We start from the raw sequence: 23,971 nt of genomic DNA, 5'->3' as shown, positions 1-23,971 counted from the left end.
CTTTTTCTAAGATAAAAACTATGTAACATCTTATTCATGTGTATATAATTTGAAGAAACAAAATGAACTATCTATTTAATTGTCATAGTCTGCCTTCAATTACCATACCTCAGCCTCAGATTACCACATATGTTCTTTGAAGAATTATGGTGTTTCTAAAGGAGTTGAAATCTTTCATAAATAAGAAGCCAAACTGTTAAAATGTGTTTGCAGCCAGATTCTGGCAAGTTGCCAAAGCCATATTTAAGATCAGTCAGTGAAGGAATATCTTATTCATACGGTTGGGATAACAAGTTTGATTTTAAATGGTAATAGCCTTTGGTAAACTGAAGACTTTGCATTCATCTCTAAGTGTATAACTTTTAACATATAGTAAACGTTCTGTTCTCAAGCTGGGCACTGTAATCTTGATTGGAGGTTGCACTTGGGAGGAGGGTAATCCTCCATGAGAGGACCCTTCCCTGGGAGCACAGCCTGGGTTAAGTCTCACAGAAGAGGTGAGTCAGATGGAATGGTAAAAGGGGCTTCAATAAAACAGAAGGCAAGCAAACTAAGTATGTTAGAAATTTGAAAAGGAGTTGGTAGGAAGCAAAGGAAAATGCTGAGTCTTTGTTGTTGTTTGTGTCTCAGTTTCACCTAAGCCCCAGCGGCTACCCTCTTCTGGAAATCCCAGAGCAGATCATTTCTTAAGCTGACTATATTGACAGATGGCTCAATGACCAGAGATGTCTGGTTTCGTCTGGTGATACATACGAATCCCAGTGTCTCAAAAAGCGGAATACCTGCAATTTTTGTCTTTTTAGTAGCTTATGATTTCCACCCTACTCAAAAAGTTTACCCACTTATCTCGGAACATTAAACCCTAAGGTATCCCTTGGGTTCTGGCTGACTTTGTCATTGTAGTATTGAAGTCATTAGCTTTTCAGCTTTCCAACATCATAACAAATATTACTTTGTATCTCTAATGAGGGTTGTTATAAGTCTCAGCAGTTCAGTAATTCTTCTAAAGTCTGCTGTGGCTGCCTTGTTTTTGCCACTTAATCAAGCTATGAGTTGACTTATTTTACTTTACATTCATACAAGGAAGATGAGAGGCAGGAAGCTGTTAATGATTTGATTATTTTGCCAAAGCTTCACCTTCTTGGGTTCTAACTTTGCCTCTTCAAACTGTACAGTACGCTGCTGATTAGAAGTACTGAGAGTAGCCATTTTGTCTTGTTTCTAATTTTAGGAGAAAAACAGTCTTTCATCGTTATGTAGGATGTTAGCTATAGATTATTCATAGAGATATTGCATTATAGTTAACAAAGTCAAACTAATTAAAACATGGCCAAATAATTTACTTCATGAATACAAACATGTTTTGGTTTAAAGAAATCTATTAATGCCATTTATAGCACTGGTATTGAAAATCATTTAGTCATCTTGATAGATGGGAATATATTTAATAAAATCCAGCATTTTTTTCTAAGTAAAAATGTTAGCAGACTGAAATTGAAATATGCATATTAACATGATAACAAATATTATTTCAAACAGTGGAAAAAATATACTAAACATTAATGCCCCAGAGACATTCCCATTAAAATAAGGAAGAAGGCATGGGTGTGATTCCCACTATTATGTACCAGAATTCTATAACTCTGGTTAACACACGGAGAAAAGAAACAAATAAGAGACATGACTATTGGAAAGGAGAAGCAAAGTTATTATTTGTAAGTAAAGGAGTCAGATACAAAATACACAGAGTCAATAGCTTTCCATGTCAGAAATAACCATTTAGAAAATGCAATGGTTAAAGCTCCTTAACAGTAGCAAAAATAGATAAAATAGTTACTAACAAACTTAATGATGTGTAGGTTCCATGTAAAGGAAATAATGAAAGTTTGATGAGGCACCTGAATAAACATTTTAATGGATGGGAAGCTAGAATATATTAAGATGTCAATTATTTCCACATCAATTCCATCAATAACATTATTATTTGGACATCAGACTATAATTATAAAAATCACAGGGAAGAATAAAGAGTGAAACAACTCAAGAAAAAATTGTAAAATAAGTTCAATGAAGGCAGACTTAAACTAAGTTTAGATAAATCATTAGATAAAACTGTAATAATGAAATCATTATAGGAATTGTACAAGAAGAAACAAGGCCATCGATGGAAGATTATACAATTTCAGAAATAGACCTTAGCATATGAGTTTATTATGTGATTAAACATGCAATTCCAAACGATGGATAAAGATCTCTTATTCAAGGATGGCTAAGAGATCCTGGGACTCTTAGCCATCAATCTGAATAAAATTTGTCTCTAGATTTGGTTATAGCATCATGCTATATAGAGATTATGGCAAATTTTACTTAATGCCAATGTAACGGAGGCCTCTCTGAGCAAAAGGCAAAGAAAGGAATCTTGAAGAAAATGTTGAAAAACTTCACAGTGTAAAGATACAAACCACTGTATGGCAAAAAAAAAAAAATCATTTTGAATTGAATGGCAAATTACAGACAGATGATATTTAACAGAAATTTAATGCCTTATTTTATAGACACACTATAAAAAAAGAATAGCCCAATTGAATAAAATGAGTAAAAGAAATGAATATACATTCATAGATATAGACAGACATACAAATTGTCAATAAACATGGTTTAACATTTCACCTCACCTGTAATAAAGAAATGCTAATTAAAGCATGACTGTCACTTTTAATCCATCAAGTTGCAAAAAGAATGGTGGTATGTATTTTTATAAGGGTTAAAATAACATACATGTGCTCATATAAAAGTTGAATAATTTTTTCCAGTTTTATTGAGAAATAAAAGACATACATCACCAAATAATTTTAAGGCTTCCAGCATGATAGTTTGATTTACATATATTGTGAAATGTTTACCACAGTAGGTTAAGCTAACATCCATCTTCTCATATAGATACAAAAAAAGGAAAGATAAAAAGGAAAAAAATTTTCTTTTATGATAGCTCACAGAATTTACTCTTTTAACAACTTTCCTATATAGCATGCAATAAAATTTTTATCAAGCCATATAATGAAGTATATGCTGTCATTAAAAATTAACTCTCAAGGGATATTTATGGACATGGAAAAATGCCCAGATTATCATATTAACTGTAGAAAAGTGTTATCACATGTTATGATTCCAATTTGATTAATACATAAGTATATATAATTATATGTTAAATAAAGATTGGTTGGAAAATAAAACTAACTGTATCTTAGCGTTGGGATATTACCTACTTTAATTTCTGTTTTTATACTTTTCTGTAATTTTCTATTAAAATGATTGTTTTACAAACCAGGCAATACTATTTAAAGCATAAATATGATTAAAATTTTAAACTATTAGGATAGTATTATTCAAACTGAGGGTTGCAATTCAGGAGGGTCATGCTATCAATTACCCAGTGGGTTGCAACCAGCATTTTTGTTAATGAAATAGAATGGAATACAAATATCTCTGTGCTTTATTTGTATGTTTAGAGAAAAAAAAGAAACATCACAATAAATATTTAGTTTCAGCATACACAAACACACAACCATACACACATAACCAGATATATAAATGTCTAAACACTTGATGTTAACTATATTTCTTGATATGGTTTATTTCAAAAAGTTTGAGAAACTACATTGGAGTAATCTGGTTTTTGATAGAATTGGAAGATTTGTGAAATTGCATACTTCATATTGCTAATGCAGTCACATCCCCTTCATGCAGGTGAATCAGCACAAAGCTGGAAGTCGTTGAGGAATTCAGGTTTAACTATTTCATCTACTGCTGGTTTTTAAAAAATAACAACCACAATGTCCAAACATCAGGCTTAAACTTGTAAATACAGAGATTATATGATGCTCTGTAATGAAGGATTATTTAAGTCAATACACAGCCAAACGTGCATCATTTAAAATTCCCTGAGCCATATTTCAATATCCACTAGCAGCACGTAAAAGTTAGGTAGAACAAAGATAACAATTGAATTTTACTGTGAGATTAGTATTGCAACAAGTCAGTCCAAGTCTTTTGAATCAAATAGCTTTTAACTGTTTCCATATGGGTGAATACTTCATTCTCTTGCCCCTTCTAAGTAGTATTTTAAGAAACTTTTTAATGTAGGTATAAAATAAGTACTCAGATATCTAATAATCTGGGTAGAGTCAGCATCTCCCTGATTAAAACATGCTGAAAGTTCACAGCACCAGCCCATTACTAATTATTTGGCCCTAAAATGAGTTTACTGGATTGTCCAGTGTATAACTGACTGTTTTTATGCATCACTATTTCATGGCATATCTAAGTCTACTTTTATATGTCCTTCATTCCCTTGAAGTATTAACAGTGCATAAATGAGGATATTTTGCCAATATCAGTAATGCCTTTTAATCATAATGATTTTTGAAAAGATCAGCTTACTTCCAGATAAGCCTAAAGAAGGTAGCTTCATTCCCAGCATCAATTCTTTCCTACCTTACACACTCCAAAACTGAAAACAGACTTGTAATCAGGAGGTGACACTCAGAGGAAGAAAGAACTCCAGCATGGAAAGCCAATTACAAAAATGTTTTTCCTTTTTGAAAATATTTTTCATTGAAAGATAGGGGAAATAAAAACCAAAAAGTTAAAAAAATATCTTTTTAACCAATAGTTTGGAAGGAAAGAGAAATAAGATGTGAATTTTTTTAATGAGATAAAAGAATTGGAAGGATAAAAGACCCTGGTGTTATACTTTTAAAGACATGTTAGGGCTACTCTAGATTCTAGAAATCTAAAGAAAAATTAAGCCTTTATTTTATAAAACCTGCAGCTCTGCAAGATGCCACAGCTGTAAAATGACAAGGTTCTGGATATCAGATATCAGATGATTTGACCCCAGTTTTCCATCCAAAACTCATCTCCAAAGCAAAGTTCCTGCGTTCTGCAGATAACTATTCTTGTTGGCATTGGATTATGATTCTGAGCTACAACTAATATCAAGAGCTTTTATTAAAAGAAAACATGCTGCATACCCTTGCATATTATAATGATGTGAAATTTCGTAATTTGTCCTATAGTACTGTCTCTGTAATAGATTACTGTGTGCTTAAATTCACCTGTCATTCCCAGAGCTCTTTGTACTGAGTGGTTCAGGCATGAAAATTCTGAAAAACTTTAAGCTCAAGTTTCTTGATTTTAGGAGAAGTGTTTTTAGCAGTAAAATCATCCGTCTCATGCCTGAGGCCAATTAGGAACAAGCATGCCCCATATGGGAAATGAGATATGATTTTTTTCTAATATTCTATTGATAATGATGATTGTAATCAGCATTGTAAATTTTATGACCTACCTTTCCAATGAAATTTTTTCAGTATTTCAAAACAAATTGATTTTGCCATATCTTACGCTCCAGACTCATGGTAAGATAAATGTTATTAGTTAGTTATAATCACAGATGTTTATCCTTATACTTGTTTCTCTTCTAAAATACTTCATTTTTTAAGCATTTTCCATTTTTTTGATGCTGGAGGATCATTTTTCACACTTTTGCAGACGATGGCAAGAAAACTTACTAAATATGCAATTGATTTCTCCATTAGGATAGCATGCCAATAAGTACACCCAAGGCTGCATGGACCATTTAAATCATCAGACACTTTGATGAGGTATTCTAGTCTTCAGAATTTTAAAGATCTTTATTTTTAGATAACAGGTCAGGAAACTACAGCAAGTGGGCCAAATTGGACCCACTTCCTGGCTTTGTAAATAAAGTTTTATTGAAATGCAGCCACACCCATTTTTTTATGCATTTGTCTGTGGCTGCTTTTGAGCTACAACCGCAGAGGTGAGCAGTTAGGACAGAAACTATATAGCCTACAAAGTCTAAAGTATTTACTACCTTGTTCTTTACAAAAAACATGCTGACCCCCGATCTCCAAACTAATTCTAACTGGGTCTCGGGATTCTGTGAAGTTTTTCTCCTAAATTTTCTTTTGTAGATGTTTCATCTCACTGGTGAAATGACACATGTTCAATTGTGTAGAAAGACATGGACTTCATTTTTAATGCTTGTGTATGTATTTTAACATTTACTCTATTTTCTTCATCTGTATATATTACCTTTGCAAAATAAGTTTTATTTCTAAAACCCTTTCCACAAAACAGGTAAGTTAGAGATGTGACAAGATTTACGCTTTAATCTCATGATTGGATAGAGGCTGCAAGCTAGGAGAATTCTTTTCTAGGCTGCCTTATTAAATGGGGTTCACTTAATATGGCTCCTGAGGGCTTTGAAATCAACATCCCATTGAAACTGAGTGGAAAATAATACAATTAACTGGAAGTAGAGCTCTCTAATGATTCGTTTTGGAATTAGGTAATAGTGAGAAAAAGGGAATAACTTGAAAATAAAAACATTGGAAATCTATTGTAGTTAGGAGCTCAGACTGTCAAAATCAATTCTTAAGGAATATTTACAAAACCACATAACCTCTATTTATAAATATTGAATAAAGATGTGTTCCATATTTGAGAGCAACTTAGATTTTCACTCACAAGATTCTGTAATACTAATTCCCAAATATGATGATAAGGGACTTCAAGTGTAAAACACATTTCGCATTAACATGGGACACAGCATTAATCCCTAAACATTTTCTAAATCCTATCTATACAGTTGAAGTCCTACTTACTCATTTTCAACAGTTGCCAACCTTGCTACATACATTCTACAAAGACATTCCTTAGGTATTAAAAACAGCTGATATTTACTCAATGTTGACTATACAACAGTCTACTTTTAATCCTTACCTAACCTCCCTTACCTCGTTTTGTAGATGAGGAAAACAGCTTAGATAGGAAAAATAACTTGCCTAAGATCACATGCCTATTTGGTGCCCAAGCCAAAACTGTGACTCAAGCAGTTTGAGCCCAGAATCTTCATTTGAACCATGTTCCCTCCAAAGTCTTGTGAGTACAAGAAGCTTGAAAGCAACCAAGTAATAACAAACACCAGCACTTGGTATTGAGAGGCATTGAAAAAGGTGTGCTAACTCTTCTGGGTGAGAGGAAAAGGAAATGCTGCTGGGAGGAGGTAAGTCTTGAGTTGAATTGGGTTTACTAATTGGAGACAAGGAAGGTATCCCAGACATAGGTAATAGCGTGTTCAAAGGCAGAGACTGGAAGAGTACACTTTCAGGGAGGTGTAATAAGGCACAGGAGATGGGCTGGTGGAGTGTGAAGGGGCCTGCAGTATTGCCATAGCTTACAGGAAGTCAGTGGTTTTCCCATTTCAGTGTGGTGAGGATCACCTGGGGCACCTGTTTACAGTGAAAATTACTGGGCCCAAGTTGTGGGAGAATCTTATCCAGTTAGATCCAGGAATTTGCATTTCAGCAGGAACACCAGGTGATTCCAGGTCAGGAGAGCCTCTCTGAGAACACTGGAAATCAACATTCTGGAGTATGACATGGTTAATGTCGTGATGTTATAGAAAAGCGACACAGCAGCTCAGTGGAGAGAGGAAGGTGTTCTCAAAAGTGATTTTTTATTTATTTAGAATTCAGAAATAATAGAAAGGTAGCTTTTCTTGATGATTTATACAACACACGCACACACACACACACACACACACTTTCATTTATAATAGGTTTTCGATGTTATTTAAACTACTGGGTTATAAAATAAAATGCTGAAAAGGCAGGGTTCCGTTGTGTTAATTTTTTAAGGCGCCATAAGGTACAAAAATATATGAATTTTTCAAACCAAACCTTATTTGTGTTTTGCCATTCTCGATCCTTCCCACCCTAGCAGTTAGTAAGCTGCAGTGTGAATAAATAAATGAATGGATTAGTTAATTGAATTACATATTTTCAGTAGAACCTAATTTCACACACTATAATTGAGAGATTATTTAATAACTCAAGCAAACTGCGGTGTTTCTGTACTTTTCTCTGGGATTAATGTAATAATTTAAGGGACTAATTACTTAAGATAAAATTGACTCATAAATTTAAGATTTGGTACTGTCTTGTTATAATATAAGCTAAAAGTTGCCATTTCCCACTGGCTTTGAATACATCTAGAATGGAGTAAGTAAAGACAAACTGCATTTTAAAAATTATCTGTTGCATTTAATAACTTGTCAGATGGCTCCCAAAATATATTCTTTGTAGAAAATCGATATATTCCCATCTTGCAGAAGAGAATGTCAGTATACTTTTCAGTATTTAAGTAAACTTGAAGGGAAGAAAAAGAAAAAAGAGGCAACAGCCGTCTAATTCATCTGGAATTGGACTCTAAACGGCAGAATCTCTTTGGGTAACCAGAGATAGCCTTGACCAACTGGGGACTCTCAAACTCGGGATGCCAGATCACACACTGATGTTTATTCCACACTTGAGCTTGTTCAACACAGATGGTAGGTATGAAATAGCTGAGCTCTAACAGATCATGTCCGGGCAGAATGATAAATATGGTCTTTTTTGTTGACAGTCGAGCTGTTTTCACATTCCACTTGAATTAAATTGTGCTCATTCATGCCATGGTACCTGATCTCTGGCAGGGATTCTTATAAAAAATCATCGTGTAGATTCATTGCAAAACAAGTGAAAAAAAAAGTTGTAAAGTAGCACTCTAAGTAAAATAAGACTAAAGTTGAACAGCCTATAAGAAACTATGACCAAAAGCCTCCATTTATTTTGAAAAAAAGATAAATATCTATTTAGATTGATATTTATTCATATATATTATATATAAGTATATATATTAATATATTAAAATTCAGGGGCAGTGCAAATCCTTAATTTTCATAAACTGGTAAAAATATTTAAAGTTTCTAATATGAAAAAGAAATCATATGTCAGATATACTAGGTATGATCAAATATAACACTGGCCCTAACTTTAAAATGTTCACAATCAAGTTTGGTAAATAAGACATAAAGCCATGATATTTTATATAAACGAGAAAAGTTAAATAGTAAAGTGAGAGATGATCACAGCAATGATGAAGCTTTATCCGAATGGGCTCTGGGTAGTAATTTCTGGGTCTTGAAAAGTGAATGAACTGTAGCTGGATAGGTAGCGGGGCAGAAAATGATTTGAGTCAAGAAAGAGAGTGGGAGTGAGCAAAATCTCATCAACCCAGCGCTTGCTGAATTTGACCTTTTAGACATGACCTAATCGTAGCGCTGGTAGCGACCCACAGGAACACACTCAACTTCACTGATTCACTACAAGGACTCACAGGACTCAGCAAAGCTGGTATGCTCAAGGTTGCCATTTATTACAGCAAAAGGATGCAGAATAAAGTCAGCAAAGGGAAGGAACGTAGGGCAGAGTCCAGCCGTGACCAGGCACGGCTTCCGGTCATCCTCCCACAGTGGAGTTGGCCCATAATCCTCCCAGCAACTATTTGTGAAAACACACACCAAGTGTTGCCACTCAAGGAAGCTTATCCAGGCTCATCACCGTCCAGGATTTTTACTGAGGGCCATCACGTAGGTACGAAATTCTGCATGACTAACTTTATCTCTCATCTCCAGTGCCCCCAGGGGTCAAACTGATGCAACGTGGCCCAGGGCTCCAGGCGAATAAAAACAGACATTCACCATAAATCATATTGTTAGTATGATCTAACATAGCCCAAGACCCAAGATATACAAAGGCACTTTTATCAGGCAGGATATTCCAGGGGATTAGAAGTGATCTCCCAGGAGCTGGGCAAGGGCCAGTTCTTTCTTTGGAATGTGTGGGTTTGAACACCCCAAACCCGCTGAGTTACTAAGCTTTTACTGCACAATAGGGAAAGAGTCTGTGTGACTGCAGGTCTTAAATTTTAAAATTTAACTAAAACAAAGAAAAAGATCTGAAAAATACCTGCAAAAGATTTTATCCACACGTTGTGATGATGAAAAATACATATGTATGAGGAAAAGAAAAGCCAACTTCATAGAATAGCTACTGTCTCACCTTTGCGTGGGCATCCAGGTGTTCTGCCCGGTGCAGTGAGCCTCAGTGGCGTGATTTATTGCCACGTGCAACCATAACAGTACGATTACCTAAGGAGTAGTCCGTTATGCAGACTCCATAAATGCTTCTCCACTGCTCCAGCTAACAGTTCTATAGAAGAAAGTTTATGTTGTGCAGATTTTAGAATTAACTACTTACCGATCTTTTTCTTTTAATTTCTACCCCCACTCTGCACCCCATACCTTCTTTTCTGATCTGCAACGTGGCCTTCTCTGAAGATGTTCCAGTGGATTTGATCGCCATCGGCAGGACTGGGTGGACAGCGGATGCCCTGAAGAGGTACACATGTGCTTTATTATGACAAGATTGTTGGGACCAAGCTGTCATGTATTGTTGCTGCAACTTAATGAAAATGGTATCTAATTTAATAAAAAGGGCCATCAGTTACTGAGCCCTTATATGTACCAGATGTTGGGTTTAACTCGACATGTATTATCTCAATTTATTCTTATACCCATCCTATGAGGTCAGGGCTGTTATTGCCTCCATAGGACCAAGAGGAGAAGAGGGAAGGGTGAGGGGAGATGTTGGGGAAGGGGGTGGAGAGAGAGTGTCTGGAATTAGGTGTGTGACTCAGCAATAGTAGAACCAGGACTTAAGTCTCTGTGAGCAAAGGGCAGTTCTCTTAAACATTTGCTGCTTTTTGAGATCTAGGAAGCCATTGTTCATCTTTTTCGCTCGAATAACAAAATCATTGGAATGGGGGGAAAGATTGATTGCAGCAAATTGGCATGATAGAAGAAGGTAGACATGGTCTAACATGGAAACAGTTAAGTCCCAGGCAAACATGATGGAGACAATGATGCAAAGAAGTGATTCAAGCAAGTAAATAAAATTGCAGAATGGATTTTAACCTATTTACAATTTTTTAGTGAATTGCATTTACACTGTCATTGCAGAGTCACATAAAAATATCCTATAAAATTCAGAAAGAAAAGTATTTGTTTCTTCTCCCTTTGTTAAGTTTTAGGGTTTGAATTTTGAATAAAAACCATTATAACTTTTCTCATTTAGTAAAGCAAACCATGTCAAAGAGCTATTTTCGGAACTCTTAGGCAATCCTAGTTACTACAGCCTTTATTTTTAATTTAGTTTTTATTTATGATGCCTCATAACTATCTTGAAAAATACGTCTTTCAGGATATTCTTGAACATTAAGTACAGTATTGCCAACGCAGCTTTAATCAACTTTTTGACAGTCGTTTGGGGGGAATTACAGTGATAAATACTCATTTATCTATTTCATGTCACTTATTTAACAACAGTAGTTCAAAAAGAAAATATATTGATAGAGTCATAGTTGTGTTTTCAGGTTGATGTTTCTTTCTTGTAATCACAGTTACCTCAGTTAAAAATGTTGAAATTGAATACCTGTGTAAAGATCAAGAGGGTGATTCAGACATCATCATTTTCTTGCTTTACTGTGGGCCCACCATGAAACATAAGCTATAGAGAAGAATCCGTCATATTCTAAGGCCTTCTAAAGATATTTGTGGGGAATTTAATCGTGTCCTATGGCCTGTGCTAAGCACTAAAATTACAAAGAATTTTTTTAAAAATTACCCTCTCTTCCTAAGGAGCTCAGAATCTAGTACATTCTATAATATTCAGTGTTTCCTTTTTATTCTGTAAGTAAATCGTCAACATTACTTGCTTTATGGTGAGCAATTCTATCCTTCTGTTACAGGTAACTAAACAAGGTCACCAAGTCCAGTCCATTTTCTGTGCCTAAAACCAGTGTTAAATTTTCCTTCTGATCTTGTGAGACGAATTTATTCAATAAGCACAAATCCTAATATGAGCATTTATTATGTACTGCTCTAAGCACTGCTAATGTAAAAGTGTGAGAAATGTGTGTAGCAGGGGAGACAGACACTTAACAAAGGACAGCACTTAGAAAACCACTCAGGCAAAGAACTCTGAGTGCATGGTCTCGTTAAGTAGGACAAGGGAACATTTGCTTGGGGAGATGATATTTAACATGACTTCTGAAGGGTAACTGAAGGTAAGAAGAGTGGTGAGAGATGAGACTGGTGAGGTAAACAGGGCCCTAAATGTAACATTGAAGGAGTTTGGGCCTTATCTTAAAGGCAAGAGAAAGCTATCTGGAGAGTTTTAATTAAGGGGGTGACATGATCCAAATGACTTTTTGGAAGAATGGATACATTGTATATTACACTGTCTTAATTACTATAGCTTCATAAGAAATATTGTTGTTTATAGAACAAACCTCTTTACTTTTTCATCTTCACAAGCGTTTTGACAACTTCGGGGCTTTTGTTCTTCATATAAATTTTAGACTCAACTTACAAGATCTGTAATCAATCAATCAGTCAATCAATCTTGTCAGTATTCTTACTGAATTTACATTGGATTGTGAATTATATCACATTTCTGAATTATGGAAATTTTATTTTTTACTTTATTTTTTAAATTTTATTATTTTTTTAATAGATCTTTATTGGAGTATAATTGCTTCACAATGCTGTGTTAGTTTCTGTTGTACAACAAAGTGAATCAGCCATATGCATACATATATCTCCATATCCCCTCCCTCTTGAGCCTCACCGAGCTGATTTCCCTGGGCTATGCTGCTGCTTCCCACTAGCTATCTATTTTACATTTGGTAGTGTGTATATGTCCATGCCACTCTCTCACTTCGTCCCAGCTTCCCCCTCCCACCCCATGTCCTTAAGTCTATTCTCTATGTCTACATCTTTATTCTTGCCCTGCCACTAGGTTCATCAGTACCATTTTTTTTTTTTTAGATTCCATATATATGCGTTAACGGTATTTGTTTTTCTCTTTCTGACTTACTTCAGTCTGTATGAAAGACTCTAGGTCCATCCACCTCACTACAAATAACTCAATTTTGTTTCTTACAGCTGAGTAATATTCCATTGTATATATGTGCCCCATCTTCTTTAATCCATTCATCTGTCAAAGGACACTTAGGTTGCTTCCATGTCCTAGCGATTGTAAATAGTGCTGCAGTGAACATTGTGGCACATGACTCTTTTTGAATTATGGTTTTCTCAGGGTATATGCCCAGTAGTGGGATGGCTGGGTCACATGGTAGTTCTATTTTTAGTTTTTTAAGGAACCTCCATACTGTTCTCCATAGTGGTTGCATCAATTTACATTCCCACCAACAGTGCAGGAGGGTTCCCTTTTCACCATACCCTTACCAGCATTTATTGTTTCTAGATTTTTTGATAATGGCCATTCTGATTTTGATTTGCATTTCTCCAATAATCAGTGATGTTGAGCATCTTTTCATGTGCCTCTTGGCCATCTATATGTCTTCTTTGGTGAAATGTCTATTTAGGTCTTCCGCCCATTTTTTAATTGGATTGTTTTTTTGATATTGAGCTCCATGAGCTCTTTGTATATTTTGGAGATTAATCCTTCGTCCATTGTTTCATTTGCAAATATTTTCTCCCATTTTGAGGGTTGTCTTTTCATCTTGTTTATGGTTTCCTTTGCTGTGCAAAAGCTTTTAAGTTTCATTAGGTCCCATTTGTTTATTTTTGTTTTTATTTTCATTACTCTAGGAGGTGGGTCAAAAAAAAGATCTTGCTGTGGTTTATGTCAAAGAGTGTTTTTCCTATGTTTTCCTCTAAGAGTTTTATAGTGTCTGGTCTTACATTTAGGTCTTTAATCCATTTGGAGTTTATTTTTGTGTAAGGTGTTAGGGAGTGTTCTAATTTCATTCTTTTACATGTAGCTGTCCAGTTTTCCCAGCACCACTTATTGAAGAGACTGTCTTTTCTCCGTTTTAAATTTCATCTTTTTATTATTGATTTCTTACCTAATTGAATTGTCAGAGTTCACGTTCTATATGATACTGATTCTTTAAAATTGGTTGGAACTTTTAATGGAATAGCGAATGAGTAATTTGTACAAATGATCTACATGTGCTCAATAAGGATGTGTGCCTTCTTACTGCTTGGGTATGAAGTTTGATAAATGGGTTCTAGGTATTTCCACCATAAGCTTCTTTACCATAAACATCTTTGCCACAAGCATTTTTGCTGCATAAGTAATTGGCCATAAGACAATTTTGCCGTAAAAGATAAAACAACGAAAAATAAAAGAGAGACGTTAGAAAGGACATAATGAAACATGAAAAATGAATAACAAAATTGAAAAGACTTTATTGCAAAATACAAAATACCTGAATACATTCAACGTGCTTGTAGACTCATGACAATACTGTGCAAATAACTGACTTTATTCTGTGGGTTGTACCTAAGCACTTGCCTTCCAAGTCTTTTGTTCATCATATTACATTCTTTTGTTGTTTATTGATTTGTCTCCTTGTTCAGCATCCCAATGTTATTTTCACTAAAATTTCTTCCTTCTTTAAGAAAGGTATTAATTTCCAAATACTGGGATGCATGTTTATAACTGAGCTTTGTACTGTGTTGTGAAAGTCTCTGCACTGTTTGTTCTTAGCATTTTGTCACATGTCCATTGACAGACATTACAGAGTTCTGTGGGAAACATGGTTTCACTTCTGTGCCTTCAAGGCCCTCGGCCTCTTTCTCCTCCCATGTAGTGTGTTTCAAAAGAAGAAACCAACTCTTGGGGCAGATCATCACCATCTGTCATGATTTTTGTATTGTGTATATCAAACCAAACCATCAGCGAAGTATTTTATCTTTTATGGCAAAATTGCCAATTAGTTATGTGGCAAAAATATTTTCAGCAAAAATGCATGTGACAAAGATATTTATAGCAAAGAAGATTATGGTGAAAATTCCGGACATGTGATAAATATACTATTCAGTCAGACTGTCTTCATTCTCTTTATTTTTACCTTCTGAGCTCTTTGGAGAATAGGACCTTCTCATCATTTCCTTGTATCTTTTAACCTCTCCTTTATATCATCTATTTTCTTATTTCTCTATGCTGTATCCTGGGGGATTCCTTCAGATCTATTTGCCAGTTTATTAATTCTCTCTTCCTTTCGTTTAATCTGCTGTTGAACCTGTCCATTAAGGTAGTAATTCCACAAATATATTTTTCATTTCTAAAATTTAAATCTTTATTAAATCTGCGGGCCTCTCACTGCTGCGGCCCCTCCCGTTGTGGAGCACAGGCTCCAGACGCGCAGGCTCAGCGGCCATGGCTCACGGGCCCAGCCGCTCCGCGGCACGCGGGATCCTCCCGGACCGGGGCACGAACCCGCGTCCCCTGCATCGGCAGGCGGACTCTCAACCACTGCGCCACCAGGGAAGCCCCGCCAAGTCATTTTTATAGTCTGTGATACTACTTCATTTTTAAATTTTATTTTTCATTTCTTTAAATATTTCATATATAATTTTTATATATTCCATATTTGATGCCCCTACTATGTAAAAGGTTTTGCTAGTCTAATTACGTTGTTCTTTGTTTTTGCTGGCTCTTTGTCAGACTGCTCTTTCTCTTTCTGTGTTTCTCGGTCCTTTAATTAGAAGTGCATTTGTTTGATCTTATTCCATGGGAATCCCTAGCATGTAAATAGGTGATGCTTTCACCAAAGAAGTTTTGATGATGGGAACCCGAGGGCTTTAGGGGACTCCACGTGTTCCTGCCCTAATATGGGGAGGAGAGGTTTGGATTTATCTCCCTCATCTACTGCTGGTAGAAGGCTTGATCTCCTTAGGGCATAATTAATTTTTGACATTTTTACCCTCAGCGCAAACCGTGTGTTTTTACTTTGCCTAATGTATGTTGCTCCTACTTTCTTTATAGCACACAGCTTTTGCTTTATTCTGTTTTGTGGGAGAGGCAAAAGAAAGGCCCCCTCAGAGATTTTCTTTACTTCCCGAAAATCCTAGTAATGCTTTAAAATTCGTGTTTTATCCAGAATCCACTTGTATTGTGACAGGAGGACCGTTTAAGGTCTGTAGTCTGCCTTTACTGCCATAAGCAAAACAAGTTCGGGATTTTAGCTTAAACATTACAGTGATTAATAATAATGTTTTTGAGAATAGAACCACAGGAGGAGAATAATGTGTGACAAGTTCCATCTTAGACTTACTGAGCCTGAGATGTCTGTGATATCCACATGCATGTAAGCCAATAGATAAATATTTGGGCCTAAAATTCAAGAGAAGAATGTAGACTGAAGATAGAGATTTATGCATAATTCACATAAAGATGTTAATTGAAATCATAGGTATGGAGGAGATTGCTAGTGACGGTGCATATAGAGAAAAGACAGGCCAGGAAAGATGCATAAGAACCACCAACACTTAAGGGACAGAAAGAAATGGAGATGGAGTTGTTAGACAGGTATCAGAAAACTGATGAGCGTGTGTCACAGAATCCAAGATTAGAAAGTGGACAGACTGTGCCTAATGCTAATGAGATAGCAAGAGTGTACATGGAAGACTTAGTAGATAAGGAGATATTTAAAAACATTGGTATGAGAGTTTCAATTAAGTTGGATTGGGTAAAAACAAGTTTGTGGGAGTCTGAGAAGCCCTAGGCTGATCAGTCTTTCTGGAATTCTGACTGAATGGAAGGAAAAGCAGGATGATGTTTGGGTGCATGTGGAGAAGAATGAAGACAGAGTTTTTAAAATAAGATTGGACATGCTTGAGTATGTTTAAGTGCTGCCGATAACAAGGCAGGAGGGAATTAGAGATGAAATATTGAAGAGCAAGGAGGGGGTCAGATGAGCAGGTTCACAATACCTGAGAAGGCGGGCTGAGCTGGGCCAGAGTAGAGATTGAGAGAACAGCTGTATACCATAGACCCCATCCATCCTAACAGGAGGAAGGACAGGTCAGTTCAGGTTCAAGTAAGGATGGTGATTTGTAAATAAATTTAAAGAATTCTTGCTGATGACTCTTATCAAAGAAATAAAAAGTGAGCCCAAGGATAAAATTGGTAGAGGCATTATGGGATGGCAATTCTAAGTAGAGTGGAGAGGGTTTGAAATTGATACTGAGGATAATTTGAGAGGAGATTAGCGCAGCAGGGCAGTATTGCCAGGCAGCACAGAAGGCCCCCGCTGGGCATGCAGGAAGTAAGTTTGTGGAGCTTCCAGTGGGAGGCTATAGGATTGTTCTCCAGCTCAGGCATGGAAAAGGCAGAGTTTTTACTATATTCAGTACTGCAGATTTTCTAAGAAGGTGTTGTGGAAAAAAGAAAAAGGCAACATGCTTAAAGGTACTGAAAAGAGAGGTTGAAGTGATGGAAAAAAGGAGACTAATGGGAGAAAATCATTGTGCTTGGGCTTTCTACATAATCACAGGATAAGAAGTATGTGAGTGAACAGCTACATGAATAGACTGAAAATAGGATAACTGAATTTATGATTTCAGAACTAAAGCATTCCCAACCACAGGGAAGGTCCAGGGTATGGGGATGATAACTAAAGTGGAGTCAAGCAAGAGATCATGAGATCACTGAGCTGAGAAGATGCAGGAACTAAAGTTGGGGAATTGAATGGGCCACTAGGATGTTGAAGGAGGGAATAAGCTGTATCATATTTACTTAGTGACAAGGAAGCCATCTTTGGAGCTCTTCCTGAGCCAGCAGTATGGCGAATTGTACTTCACTAATGACAAGAGAAGTTTAAGAAAGGTGTTTATTCAATAATAATTTTCAAATGTGGGTAAGTACCAGCCATGTACAGAATAGTTATCTTCTACTCAAGGCCCACCAGAGGGATGGAGTCCTTTGAAGCACAAAGAGGTTGGGAGAAACGCCAACTTCTAAACCATGAAAGTTTGCATGTTGGAGATTGTTACTGGTAAATGTCATATTATTTATTCTTGTGGGCTATAAATGAACAATACAATATGCACCTTTTCCTCATGTAGCTCTGCTAAGGAGAAGATAGACTAAGTGATTACCTGAGTGCTGTTCAATCCTTTGCTTGGGTGGTTTTGAATATTTCCTAAAGGAAAACAAAATTTTAATTTTAAATATCCATTCATCCTGTGGTGGATTATTTTTCAAACAATAAAGTAGAATGGAGCAGTTACCACATTTTTAAAATTCAGCATTACCAAGTTCATGCGAATGGAACACATTCTCTCTTCACACACCTAAGCATGTTTTAAACCTTATCTTTACGCACGTGTTTTCCTTCTAGTGTGAACGTTTCCCATCATGTCTTTTATAAATATACTGATAGAAAATTTAGGTGAAGATAAGCAGTAATATGAAAGGTTAACAGCAGAAATGGTGGAATCCAAATATCTAAAGATGGAAATGCTTTCTAACATCCAATTGTTTTCTCTTGTCTATTTTATATACTTTATACGTGAGTAAAATCTATAACTATAGTCCTGTACAAAAATAATGCATTCCTCATCTTTATTTGAGAGGCTTTTGTGCTTTACAGCCCAACTTCTTTGATATAATTTTAAAACATATGTATGATCACTCAAATTGTCTTCCCCTTTGTTTCTCTTATCAGTCAAAAGAGAAGCTCTGTGACACCACAGAGCCAGTGGAACGTTCTACCCAAACCACCACCATACGAGCCACGAGCACACAATTCAGGGTCCTGACGACCACCAGAAGAGCAGCGACACCCCGGCTGCCCACCAGCCTGCCCACAGAAGGTGCCCTGGAGATACTGTTGCTTTATTACTGGAGGAGGGAAAACTCACTGTGTTGACATGCACTGGAGAAGCTCTCCAGGGAGAGAGTTATTCTTTGGCAAACTGGATTTCGTAGGGATGTCTAAAAGGGAAAAGACAAAATTATTATGGAATAAAAATATGTGCTGGGTTCTTGTTAATGTATGGATGCCTTGTATTGAGATGTAGTCTTTCAGAGTGATCCTGGCTACTAGTCCTCCTTAGAAAAGAAATAAAGACTTCCTTTCATATTGCTAAACTTTGTAATAACGGCAATCAACATTTTAGTCATAGGATAGAAAGGCAAAATGCACAGAAAATGTCCATTGATTTTGGATTCTGAACACTAGGTAATCCTACTTATATGCAATTCTATTAATATTTGCCTGGATACAGTCAATAAAATATGCTGGTCTATAACCTGTAGAGAGGCACTGTGTATGACACAGAAATTGTACTTGAAAAATATTTCCTTTACCAGGAAAGACAAAAATACTAAAGAACATTAATGCATGAGCACAACTCATTGGGGGAAGAAGGTATATTAGCCTAAATTTGTTAACCATCGATTCTGAAAGGTACCACTAGGGAGATATGTGAGACCGCTTGGCCAAGAGTAAGCTTTAAGGGGGAAAACATGGTCTTATTTGTTTACTTTCATAAACCTTGCTTTCATTTAAATAAGATATTAAATTAAACTTGAATCTTTTCATTGAAATTTAATTGGATATTAAAAGTTAACTGGAATAAAGTGATAAAGTGAGGTGGAGGATAGCTAGCTGCTAAATATATTTTATTGCTTTTAAAAGCAATGTTATATTTTAATCCATCTTATTGTGGGTTGTTATATAGCCTGAGAAAAGTATTTTTGTAATTTGAGTCCTATCCTTTAGAATGAAATATACCACTGAAATATAAAAAAGCACATTCTACATTTTGTTCACATAGGACAAGATCTTTTCATATATGATTTTGGTCATATTTGTTAGCAATAAGTAAGCATTTAACTTTTGAAGTTGAATTTGTAAATACAGACAAATATTTACTATTCCAATTAACTTGGAATTTTCTTGATTTTGATTTTTAAAATAAAGACTGTAGAGTCTAATTACAATAAGTCATTTTAGAAAATTAAAATAAATGTATTTTAAGTTAAAATTACAACAGTGTACTTTTCTCACAGCTCTTAAGAGTCATATACTAATTTACTGAAGTCTCCATCTTGCAATTTCAGTAAGAAAGTTTAGTATTACATCATGTAACCTGCGACCTGCTCTCACTGCCATAGAAATTTACTCAGTAAAATAGCAAAAGCTATTCCTGTTATAGTTAAGGCATTAGTAGACAATTACTGGTCTTAAGATTTGTGCGCCTTAAAATTTTTTCTGTTATAACTTTGACTTTTCTCTTCCAGATGATACCAAGATAGCTCTACATCTAAAAGATAATGGAGGTAGGAACTGATTTTTTTCTTTTATAAAAGTTTTTAGATACTAATCTATTTCATCTATTTAAATATGGAAGGGACTTGTGGACTCCTAAATATAGAGTAAGGTTATATTTCTTTCCCTGTTGGTATGTAACATAGGAAGAATTCAGCGGTTGGCTTGAAAAGTCAAATTGTTTCAATAGTGGAATGAAATTCTAATCTTTGTATTTGCCTGTAAAACTACAAGACACCAATGACCAATCATAAAGTGAAAATTTATCCACACATCTTGCTGTGCCTTGTCGCTGTCATCCTAGGTTTATTAGTTGCACAGGTGACTATCAAGGCTTTGAAAGACATTGACTAAAAATTTAAAAATAGTTCTTTTCCTATTAAATTATGTTACTTCATATTTATATGTGCGGCTCTATCATAGAATGCTGGATTTCATAAAAGAGATGTGTTATTAGTAATTGTTTATTCAGCTCAGGAAGGGGGTTTCCTCTTCTTAGCAGCATCTCTTACGTAAACGTGGGTACACTGTGACACTGACCTAGACACAATTTCACTTTTGCAGCCCCAGATGAAATCCTAAGTCAGAATCCAATATATACATTGTTAGGGATGTTTTTCTCTATAACTGTAGAGAATAGTTCCTAAATTAGTCTAGGTCAAGTAACAATTACTTCTGTGTTTTCTTAGGTTACTATATATGTATATCTGTATCTTTAGATCAGTCCACTTAAAAGAGAAGCTGCTTAGCCTCTTCATATATATCATTATTACATCGTTTGTCCTTGTCTTGCTTCTGTAGCAAAGTGTTTTATTTCATTAATTTCTTATTCATTATTGTATTAATGCAGTAAGTGGATAGCTTAACAGGTGACCATTTGCCACATATACACGCTAGAAATAAAATCTTGGTGTTTGAAGGGACTTTAGCAATCCCCTAGTTCAAAATTTCTCAGAGCAGGATGTTAGTGAACCTAAGTCCTCATGTTGGGGTTACCTCATTTTGAGAGAGGGTATATAGTATGAGATGAATGAAATGGAGGAGGGGTACCCAGAGGCTTCTGTTGTATTTGTTACATTTAATTCTTAACATGGGTAGTGGTTACATGTGTGTTTGTTATATTATTCTCCTGCTGTCTTTTCTTTTTTTTTCTTTAATATGACTAAAATATTCCATAATGCTAACAGAAAGAACAAAGGATTCATGTGATCAAATAGGTATGAGATACTCTGGGTGAAAGAAAATGAAAGAGATTTATTTTCTGGAAAACTGTTTAAAACTTTTACTGTTCGTTCGTGAATTCATTCATTTATTCCTGCCTAGTGCCTGCTAATTGCAAGGGATTGTTACATGCTTGCTGCTATGGTAGTGAAAAAGGTTTAGACAAATTCCCTGCTTTCAGAGAGCATAGATTCTAAAGAAATTTCAAGATGGTAATAAAGATTTAGTACCTGGCATTTCTCTGCTATTTGGTCATAAAAACTTTTTACAAATAGCATCTCAATGACTTAATGTTTTGTGGAATACATTTTGCAAAATAGTTTTCTAGAATATTACCAACTATCTCAAGGAAAATCCCTAGTTTTGTTTAATGCAGCAAGGAATCATAAAACTTTGAAGATTTTCTTAACGCAATGCATTAAAACTATCTTATGATGCTGAGACATCAAGTTAAGTAAATTCCAAGATTGAAATGGAGGACGTTTCCTCTTTTCTGTCATACTAGAAAAGTTGACTGTTGGATTTTCAGGTGATGTTTAGATCATTAATATGCATCAGGTACCCATCAGAATTCCAAACTATCACAATAAGACTTAAACATGTCTATATATTGGAACTCTTTTCACAGCTAGGTTTGTTTATAAAGCACTTTTCCTAAAAGTGCAGTTAGAGCAGACCAACCTGACCAGTGTTAAGACAAATGTTCCTGTCGAAGAGTACTTAAGGGATATCATACATTACTTTTTACAGCAACTTTATTAAGATAACCTGCTGTCATTGCTTTTTATTTTATGGAATATGGAGATGTAGGAAGGATTGCCAATTTAAATCCAACTGCGTTCGTTAATTAAAACGAATTCTGTTGAAAACAGAATTCAGCATCGTTCTCCTCCTCCCCCCTCCAGCTTAACATTTTTGCAAGATTGAGGTAATAATGAAAAAGGATGCCTAATTTAAATGTTTTCTCACATTTATTGAGAATTCTTTTCAATGCAAGCTAAGACATTTTTATAAATTGCTATGTGTTATTGCAAAGAAATTCAGCACATTTTCTTTCTCGATTTAACTGGCTGTTCTTAAAACCATTTTAATTTAGAGGTCTGTATTTTCTAGAAAAGAGGGTGACATTTTTCAAAGCAGTCATCGTGTAGCTAGACTCTGCCTTTCCATACATCATCTTCTTTAGATATTGGATTACCTTGGCTCTGAGTCTTCCTGGGATATTTCTTTGAGTTAAAGTAGTTGATTTTCTTAGTGGAATCCATAGCTGACATGATTATATATTCACTTTCCAGGAGATTTTCCTTCATCTTTGATATGAAAACATAAAATACTTCTGTGCAGCTGGACACCAAAGAAACACGACAGGGTTTCTCATTCGCAGGACGCAAACTGAGTTCCAGTCTGCTAAATCACTCTTGATAAATCTCAGTTGTGCATTGTGTTTCCTGCTACATTTAGATTAGGTCTAGGTGGAGCTTCTGCAAATTTCAAGCTAGTCATTTGATTGGAGAGGTTTTATTAGCCTTCAGAGTCGAGTGAAAATTCTAGGCTCTGTAAATAGTTTGGAGAAAAGAAACTGAAAAAATCTAAAAAAAGAGAATGATTCCTAAGGAGTGCAGGTCCCCTTAGTAAGATATAGCATTGATTTACCATGGTAAATGGCTGAATACAAAAACTCAGCAGAACTAATATAAAGATAGCATTTTATCTCCAACTGAAATATTCCTACTCTCATGTTTATAATATTAAGTTTCGAGTAATACAGATGTCTAATTAAGTATCATTTCTGCTCCCTTATTTATGTGAAGGACTGGAGAGGAGGAGGAGGAAGTAGGAGGAAGAAATGAAGGAGGAGAAGGAGGGGGGGAGGAGGGGGGAAGAAAAGAGAAAAGAAGATGAAAGACACTCTTTCCTATGTTCCAAGCACAGTTCCAAATGCTGTACGTATATTAACTCATTTAATTCACACAATACCCCTGTAATTGGTCCTATTTGTATTTCCATTTTATAGCTGAGGAAACGAGGGTACAGAAAAGTAAGTTTACCTGGCTGGTACGTGGCAGAGCTGGGACGTGAATTTATTTAGTCTGGATGTGGATCCCAGGTCCTTGGCGGCCTCAGAGCATGGCTGCTCCCTTGCAGTTGAGGCCTCTTAGAAGCTTCACAGGGGAGATGCCGCTGTAAGGAGTTTTACTAACACCTACTATAACTGATTATACTTAGAAGTATTTGGAAATGAAATTTCCTCTTCCCGTGTAATTATGCATTAGTTTCCATTTTAACCTTTCTTTGAAAAACAGTGCATTCATTCTCCTGTGTCATTGAGTCGTGTCTGAAGCACTGGCATGTGTTCTGCAAACTACAGGGCTGCTCTGTGTTTATGATCAAACACTAAATTCTTTCAACCTTCTATGTTTCTCGAGAAATTCAGGTTTAATTCTCCATTAAGGGGTTCCTAGAAAGTATTCTTTAAATATATGTATTTCTGTGGATAATTGTTACAAGCACTTAAAACTACACCTTCCTTGGGTTTTCAAATTCTGGCAAAAGCTTTTTTAAGAGTCGCATTTTTAAGGAATTACCTAGCTATATATTTTAGCAGTACAGCTATTGAATGCCTTCTTTGGCATTTAATTAGTTGCTTCCAAATGACACTCACCAACTAAATAGAAATGTAAATGTCTTC

At 35.6% G+C, this 23,971-nt stretch overlaps 1 protein-coding gene across 1 annotated transcript in view; it reads left to right on the top strand.

The window, feature by feature from the left end:
- The window catches only part of PLXDC2 (plexin domain containing 2), a 414,157-nt gene that overhangs the window by 328,616 nt on the left and 61,570 nt on the right, over positions 1-23,971 (top strand). Inside the window, exons 10-12 of the mRNA XM_004285697.4 lie at positions 10,250-10,310; positions 18,454-18,601; positions 20,034-20,072. Coding sequence (XP_004285745.1) covers positions 10,250-10,310; positions 18,454-18,601; positions 20,034-20,072 — 248 coding nt within the window. The remainder of the gene's footprint in view (positions 1-10,249; positions 10,311-18,453; positions 18,602-20,033; positions 20,073-23,971) is intronic.

This window comes from Orcinus orca, chromosome 2 (assembly GCF_937001465.1).
Source record: "Orcinus orca chromosome 2, mOrcOrc1.1, whole genome shotgun sequence".
Classification (NCBI taxonomy): domain Eukaryota; kingdom Metazoa; phylum Chordata; class Mammalia; order Artiodactyla; family Delphinidae; genus Orcinus; species Orcinus orca.
The sequence above is the reverse complement of the archived record's forward strand: the minus strand, read 5'-3'. Positions and strand labels throughout refer to the sequence as shown.